The sequence below is a fragment of the Saimiri boliviensis genome, chromosome 19 (assembly GCF_048565385.1).
Source record: "Saimiri boliviensis isolate mSaiBol1 chromosome 19, mSaiBol1.pri, whole genome shotgun sequence".
Taxonomy (NCBI): Eukaryota; Metazoa; Chordata; class Mammalia; order Primates; family Cebidae; genus Saimiri; species Saimiri boliviensis.
In genome coordinates this window covers 39,622,077-39,630,348 of record NC_133467.1, presented here as the reverse complement: position 1 = coordinate 39,630,348, position 8,272 = coordinate 39,622,077, and the positions used below count along the sequence as shown (strand labels likewise).

The 8,272-nt window shown below is 54.8% G+C and overlaps 1 protein-coding gene across 1 annotated transcript; it reads left to right on the top strand.

Moving 5' to 3' along the window:
* Nucleotides 1-65: 65 nt before the first annotated feature.
* Nucleotides 66-6,563, top strand: ECM1 (extracellular matrix protein 1). Its single transcript, XM_010329745.3, has 10 exons — nucleotides 66-653; nucleotides 1,865-1,927; nucleotides 2,007-2,108; nucleotides 2,574-2,654; nucleotides 2,755-2,841; nucleotides 3,531-3,853; nucleotides 4,114-4,488; nucleotides 5,013-5,233; nucleotides 5,381-5,468; nucleotides 5,891-6,563. The coding sequence occupies exons 1-10, from the start codon at nucleotides 584-586 to the stop codon at nucleotides 6,119-6,121; spliced, it is 1,641 nt and encodes a 546-aa protein (XP_010328047.1). The 5' UTR covers nucleotides 66-583; the 3' UTR covers nucleotides 6,122-6,563.
* Nucleotides 6,564-8,272: the final 1,709 nt, after the last annotated feature.

The window sequence follows — 8,272 nt, the reverse complement described above, 5'->3', positions numbered from 1 at the left end:
TCTTCAACTCTGACTCCAGAGAGGGGTGATAAAAGGACATTCCACTTTGTCTCCCTTTTTTTTTTTGTCCCAGAGAGTTAGGGAAATTGTAAAGGGCTCACACTGATAGGGGAGATCCCTTGGATAGGAGTCCCGCTGCCCCCATAAACTCCTCTGGGCCCTGTTTCCCCAACCCCGGTTTGTGGGTTGCGAGATACCCTCTCCACAGAAGGCAGCATGTAGATGGAGAAACTGAGGCACAAACTGGGGGCTCAAACACCTCTTGCCCTTGATTCTCTGAATCAGTTTCTCTTGGGGTCATAAGAGTGTTCTCCTCCTATCAGTCCCATTCTTCTCAATCCTCTGAGGAGGCTTCAGGGTGACTTGGGAGGAGTGGCTTCCAGAGGAGGAGCAGCTGGGACTGAGTCATGGCAGGAAGCTGAGGAGGGCGGGAGATCACACCAGACAATTATAAAAGAAGAGCCAGTCCTGAAGCTCATAGCAATAACAGCTCCCAGACAAGCTCCAGCGACCGGCCCTTCATATCCACACCTGCCTGAGAAGACCCACCTCTGGGTGTCCGGTGGTCAGTTCTTGCCCCAGGATGGGGACCACAGCCAGAGCAGCTTTGGTCTTGGCCTATTTGGCTGTCGCTTCTGCTGCCTCTGAGGGAGGTGAGTTGGAGGGTCCGCACTTGGGAAGGAGTCTGGACTCACATAGCAGGGGTCTGGGTCCAGGTATCCCAGATGGCTTATCACTAGCAGAGTGGCTCTCTGGCTTCTCTTCTGAGCAGGCCCTAAGTGAGCCTGGGAACTGGAGCCTTTAACCAAGGAGGCAGAGAGCAGGGGTACAGAAGGAGAGGGGTTCCTAGAAACTGCTGCCAAGAAACACAGAATCCCAGTCAAATGGACAGCTGAGTGGGGGTGGGTTCACAGAATGAGAGTCCCCTGCTGAGGAGCATGGAGGGGGGCTGCTGTTAGGGCAGGCAAAGGAGGGAAAAGGGGCCCTCGGGCTGCTCAAAACCCCGATTGCTGGCCCAGCAAGCCTCGACTGAATCCCTGTCTGTTGAGAGGAGGAGTTGAGGGCTATCCATCCGCAGACCCACCCTGCATTCAGCATACACACATTCTTTATCTGCTTTGATGCCTGAACAAAACAGGAACTCCTCAATGCTATGGGTGGAAACTAAGAAAAAAACCCACCCAGGGCACGCCGGTGGGAAGCCACTGAAAGGATGTCAGTAGATCTATCTGTCTGCTTCCCTGTGAAGCCCCATGCGGTTGTTCCTCGCAGCTCCTGGTCTTTTGTGTCTGCAGATCACCTACAGGTGATTCCCTTCCCTAGGCCTGTCCCAGTCCCCAGGGCCCTCAATTGAGACGTCAACTAAGGAGGAGCTGAGACTGGCTGAAGGGGAAGCACTCAACCTTTAGGAAGCCTCCTTTGCCAAAGGCCGAAAGAAGTTTCAGGACCCGAGAGAGAAAGGTGGTGGGGGAGGCTCCAACCCGCTCAAGGGCCAGGCTTTTTCCTCTGAAAGCTGGGGGCCATCCCAGCAGAGACTGTGGGTTCGGGAAAGACGCTGGCAGAGGAAATTAGGGCCTCCCTCCCGAGTCCCGCATGGCACACTCCCTACCTCCAGCCTCTGAGGCAGTAGAGGTGGAGCTATCAGAACTCCACAGGCTTTCTCAGAGCCCAGCTGGTCATGTCTAGGTGTGTTTGGGCTGGTGCTTGGGCTGGGAGACGATTAGGGAACACGGGGTCGGTGAATACAGAGGCTTGTATTCTTGGTTGTCTCTCCTATGCCTTTGATCGCTACAGCCTCCCCATCCCTTGCTGGGGTCCAGGGCAGGCCCTCCCAGCAGCCCCTGACTTGCCCTTCTCCCTCCAGGCTTTGAGACTATAGAGCAGAGGCAGGTGCGGCCAGAGCACATCACGCAGCACTTTCACGAAGGTAAGAGTTTGGGGGAGCAGCATGGGACCAGGACTGCAGGAGGCGTTGTGGGCTCTGATGTCTCCCCTCTTGCCTCTAGTTGGCTACGCGGCTCCCCCCTCCCCACCCCTGTCCCGAAGCCTCCCCTTGGATCACCCTGACACCTCTCAGCATGGACCTCCCTTTGAGGAACAGAAGGAAGGTAAGGTCACCCCATGCCCTTCTCAGCGACCCTCCAGGTTTCTTGTTTGTTTTTGAGACGGAGTTTCGCTCTTGTTACCCAGGCTGGAGTGCAATGGCGCGATCTCGGCTCACCGCAACCTCCGCCTCCTGGGTTCAGGCAATTCTCCTGCCTCAGCCTCCTGAGTAGCTGGGATTCCAGGCACGCGCCACCATGCCCAGCTAATTTTTTTTGTATTTTTAGTAGAGACAGGGTTTCACCTGTTGACCAGGCTGGTCTCGATCTCTTGACCTCGTGATCCACCCGCCTCGGCCTCCCAAAGTGCTGGGATTACAGGCGTGAGCCACCGCGCCCGGCCGACACCCCAGGTTTCTAATCTGGCCTACATCCTGCCCTTCAGATGGAAAGGAGGGAAGAGGCCCCACCCCCTCTCCCAGCCCTGGCTAAGAGAAAGGTTGCGCTGCTCACACATTCCCCCTTCTATAGTGCAGCCCCCTCCCGGTCAGGACACCATCCCTATCCAACAGGAAGAGCTGCTACCTGCCGGATTCCCTGCTGAAAAGGAAGGTGAGCGCTTGCCCACCCCCCCCCCACCTTGATCCCACTGTGGGTCCTGTTGACACCAGGCTGATCCCGGTTCCTTGCTGCCCTCACCCCTATCTTGCAGTGCAAGATAGTCCCCCTCTCCCTCAGGAAGCTGTGCCCCTCCAGAAAGAGCCGCCCTCTCTCCAGCACCCCAGTGAACAGAAGGAAGGTAGGCAGCTCGCTCTCTTCTTTACCCACCTTTACCCCATGGCCTTCCCCCAGAGCGTGGGCTTTGGGGCAGACAAGTCGGGTGGGCTCTGCCGCTCACCAGTTGTGTGACCGTGGGTAAGTTACATACTTCTCCAGGCCTTTGTTTTCTTCATCTGTAAAACTGCGGAAATACCTGTTTTAGAAAGTTATGTGATTAAAGGACAAAAATGGCATCTCTTTTCACTTGCTTCTCTGCTGAGCTCTTCTTTGTGTATGTGAACTAGCCAGGCTCTCTCTACTAGAGATGCCCATCCCAACATGGCTTTTGCTTACTCCTTCGACACCAGTAGACCCACCTCTTCCATATCAGGAGGGGATGATCTTCCAGTCCATGCCAAGAGAGGATGAGTGACAGCTTTGGTCTGTCCGTCCCCCCTGCCTTAGCGCTCAGGTCCCTGGGGAGAGGAGCGGGAAGCCTGAGCCTTGAGCAGCAGGAGAAAGTGGGGGCAGGCTGTGAGCTGACCCCTTGCACGCTTCACGTCTCTTTTCCTTTCATTCTAAAAGGAAGAGCCACCAATTGTTCTTTCTCATTTCCCCCATGTCTACCCAACCCTTTCTCCACCCCAGATTCTTTCAATCCTCCCAGCTCACGCAGGCTTCGTGGGTTCCTCCACATGTGCCCCCTTCCCACTGTTTTCCCCATTCTAGGAACGCCAGCTCCGTTTGGGAACCAGAATCATCCAGAACCTGAGTCCTGGAATGCAGCCCAGCACTGCCAACAGGGCCGGTCCCGAGGGGGCTGGGGCCACCGGCTGGATGGCTTCCCCCCTGGGCGGCCTTCTCCGGACAATCTGAATCAAATCTGCCTTCCTGGCCGTCAGCACGTGTTATACGGCCCCTGGAACCTTCCACAGTCCGGCTACTCCCACCTCTCTCGCCAGGGCGAGACCCTCAATTTCCTGGAGGCTGGATATTCCCGCTGCTGTCACTGCCGCAGCCACACAAACCGCCTAGAGTGCGCCAGACTTGTGGTAAGGTCCGATTGTTGATGCCGGGGGTGTCCTTTAACCCTCAGGCAGTATGTGTGTTTTAAGGGTTAGAACACTAGGCCTGGGTCTGGAGGAACCCTCCGGTCCCATTCACTGGCCCTACCCTGGGGGTCCCCAGTGTGCCAGGGGAGCAGAGGACAGCCACTGTTTCTTTTTTTATCTGCATGCCCAGGGTCCTTTCCTGGAGCCTGGGAGGAAGGCAGGAATGTGGACCGTGGGCTGACCCTCCCCTCTCGCTCTAGTGGGAGGACACAATGAGCCGATTCTGTGAGGCCGAGTTCTCGGTCAAGACCCGACCGCACTGGTGCTGCACACGGCAGGGGGAGGCTCGGTTCTCCTGCTTCCAGGAGGAAGCTCCCCAGCCACACTACCAGCTCCAGGCCTGCCCCAGCCATCAGCCTGCTATGTCCTCGGGTCTTGAGCTGCCTTTCCCCCCTGGGGCGCCCACATTGGACAATATCAAGAACATCTGCCGCCTGAGGCGCTTCAGCTCGGTGCCACGTCACCTGCCAGCTACTGACCCCCTCCAAAGGCAGCTGCTGGCACTGACCCGGCTGGAGCGGGAGTTCCAGCGCTGCTGCCGCCAGGGGAGCAACCACACCTGTACATGGAAGGCCGTAAGTGGGCGTCCCACTGTCCCCGGGAGCCTGTTTGCCTGCCTGCCCAACTTCGACCTCTGATCCTGCCGGTCCGTCCATCCGTGCACCCTCTGCTGTGAGCGTGTCCGCCCGTTCATCTGCTTGTGGCTGTCCGTCCATCCATGTGTTCGTCACCCGAGTCTGCTCATCTCCAGCTTCATGCTACACCTCTGGCTTCCTTCACTCCTGACCCACACATGCACCTGTCTGCCACCCGTCCATCCGTCCGCCCGTCCAGCTCTGGCCTCACCTGACCCTCCCCATCCACCGTTCCAGCTCACCTCCCGGCGCCAGCTTAGAACCTCATCCAGGCTCCCAGCCGTCCACCTTCACAAGCCTACCCCTCCACGGCTGCCTCCTAACCCTCGAATTCTTTGCCATCCCCTTTGGGCCCCTGGGGTTGGGAGTTCCTCATCTAGTTGCCAGGGGCAATAAGGGAAGTCAATGGTCAGGAGAGAAGGGGCCAGGTGTCCAGCTCTGACTTCCCTCTCTCTGGCCCACAGTGGGAGGATACCCTTGACAAATACTGTGACCAGGAGCATGCCGTAAAGACCCACCACCACTTGTGCTGCCACTACCCTCCCAGCCCTGCTCGGGATGACTGCTTTGCCAGTCGGGCTCCCTACCCCAACTATGACCGGGACATCTTGACCATTGACATCAGCCAAGTCACCCCCAACCTCATGGGCCACCTCTGTGGAAACCACAGAGTTCTCGCCAAGCAGTAAGTCTCGCCGAGTCCCCACTCTGCCTTTTCCCAAAACTTCCCTTGGGGACAGCTTTGGAAAAGCCAAATCATGATATCCCAGCACCGTCTGATGTCGGAAGATGCCTCAAATCCCTGACCTCTGCCCCTTTCACACCAACATAGTAAACATATTCCGGGGCTGATCCACAACATGACTGCCCGCTGCTGTGACCTGCCGTTTCCAGAACAGGCCTGCTGTGCAGAGGAGGAGGTGTGTACGCAGATTCTAGTCTGCAGAGGGATGCAGGGAGGGGAGGGAAAGAGCTAGAGCTGCAGGCCACCCCTTCCCTTCAGTACCTCAAACCAGCCCTCAGACACAATGGCCAGTAGGGGGCGTATTTCTCCTTGCTTCCAGAAGTCTTCATTCTGACCTGGTCTGCTCCCCATCCCTAAGTTCCTATTATGCCTTCTCTGGGCCTCAAACTTCTGGCAGTTCCAGATGTACACATTTGTCAGTCACAGGAAATCCAGCTGTGCAAGGCAGGCTTGCATTCTCTTTGGGCCCCAGGAGGGGAACCAGGGACAGAGCAGTAGGAGCTGATGACAGGGGGCACTTTGGCCACCCGAGTATCCGTATCTGTCCTTGGACCACCTCCCTGCCCCATCATCTGTTTGCCTTTTCTCCTTCATCAGAAATTAGCCTTCATCAATGATCTGTGTGGTCCCCGACGTAACTTCTGGCGAGACCCTGCCCTCTGCTGTTACCTGAGTCCTGGGGATGAACAGGTCAACTGCTTCAACATCAATTATTTCAGGAACGTGGCTCTAGTGGCTGGAGACACTGAGAATTCCAGGGGTGAGGGAGAGCAGGGCCCAACTGGAGGAACAAATATCAGCTCCACCTCTGAGCCCAAGGAAGAATGAGTCACCCCAGGGCCCTGGAGGGTCAGATGGGGAGAACCCCACCCTGCCGCACCCCCTTGAACACTCATTACAGTAAACACCTCTTGGATTTGGTATCCTCATTGTCTGTCTGATGCCTCACCCGCAGGGTTTTAAGTGGATCTTGGTGCCCTGGCCCAGGAGGGCACTGATGTGTTTAGACCACACACACAAACACACCCTCCTGTCTGCTTGGATTTCCTTCAGTGACTGGCCCCTGAGGCCCACTGCCCTGCCCCGTTCACTGAGCAGAAATTCTACAGGCTGTGTGATGGGACCATAACTAAACAGCTTGATGTCACTTTGCCATCTTTAATTTATTCACATATTTTGAAAGGAGCACCACCTTGTTAGCCATCAGGACTCAAAGAAGATATGGTTCTCAGCCTTGGTGAGCACCCAAAATGTCACAGCCCAGCCTATATATGTGTATATATATATGTGTATATATATATATATGTGTGTATATATATATGTATATATGTGTGTATATATATGTGTGTATATGTGTGTGTGTGTATATATGTGTGTGTGTGTGTATATGTGTGTGTGTATATATATATATATACACATATATACGTGTGTATGTGTGTATGACTGCACTTTAGGTTCTGGGGTACATGTAAAGAACATGCAGGATTGTTGCATAGGTATGTACATGGTAATGTGGTTTGCTGCCTTCATCCCCATCATCTATATCTGGCATTTTTCCCCATGTTATCTCTCCCCAGCTTCCTACCCCCCACTGTCCCTCCTCTAGTCCCCCCGACCACAGACCTCAGTGTGGGATGCTCCCCTCCCTGTGTCCATTTTTTTTTTTTTTTTTTTTTTTTTTTTGAGACAGAGTTTCGCTCTTGTTACCCAGGCTGGAGTGCAATGGCGCGATCTCGGCTCACCGCAACCTCCGCCTCCTGGGGTCAGGCAATTCTCCTGCCTCAGCCTCCTGAGTAGCTGGGATTACAGGCACGTGCCACCATGCCCAGCTAATTTTTTGTATTTTTAGTAGAGACGGGGTTTCACCATGTTGACCAGGATGGTCTCGATCTCTCGACCTCGTGATCCACCCGCCTCGGCCTCCCAAAGTGCTGGGATTACAGGCTTGAGCCACCGCGCCTGGCTCAGCCTAGCATTTTTAAAGCTTCGCTTTTGATCCTTAGAATCCATGCCTTCATTCATTATCCTTTTTTTTTTTTTTTTTTTTTTGAGACAGTCTTGCTCTGTCACCCAGGCTGAAGTGCAGTGGCATGATCTGGGCTCACTGCAAACTTCCCTTCTGGGTTGAGGTGATTCTCCTGCCTCAGCCTCCCAAGTAGCTGGGATTACAGGAGTGCACCAGCACACCCAACTAATTTTTGTATTTTTAGTACATATGGGTTTTTGCCATGTTGGCCGGTCTCCCGGAGTGCGGGATTACAGGCGTGAGCCACTATGCCTGACCAATATCCATTTATTGAACCCCTTTCTGTGCACACTGTGCAAGACTTGGGGATACACATCCAGAACACACACAGTCCCTGCCCTGAAACTGTTCACTGTTCATGAGCCTAGCAGGTATGATAAGTGTTGTGGTACAGGGCTCCCAGTGTGCTCTGAGCACAACAGTAACGTCCCGAGGTGGCAGTGGGGCTGGGAGCAGCACAGGTACACAGGAGGGGGGCCGAGGTCAGAGCTTCTCTAGGAGAAAAGTAGAGACTGAAAGGGCCTGACTCTTTGGTGGCCTTCCTCTTAGATATGGCTGGAATGATAAGCAGGAACTCATCACTGACGTTTCACCCGAAGGGTTTTAAGTGGATCTTAGTGCCCTGGCCCAGAAGGGCACTGGCTTTTCAAGCAGAAGATGTGTTCTGATTTGCCTCTTAAGAAAGTCTAGGCCGGGCTTGGTGGCTCCCGCCTGTTATCCCAACCCTTTGGGAGGCTGAGGTGGGTGGATCACCTGAGGTCAGGAGTTCAAGACCAGCCTGACCAACATGGAGAAACCCTGTCTCTACTAAAAATACAAAACTAGCTGGGCATGGTGGCGCATCCCTGTAATCCCAGCTACTTGGGAGGCCGAGGTGGAAGAATCGCTTGAACCCAGGAGGCAGAGGTTGCAGTGAGCCAAGATTGTGCCACTGCATTCCAACCTGGGCAACA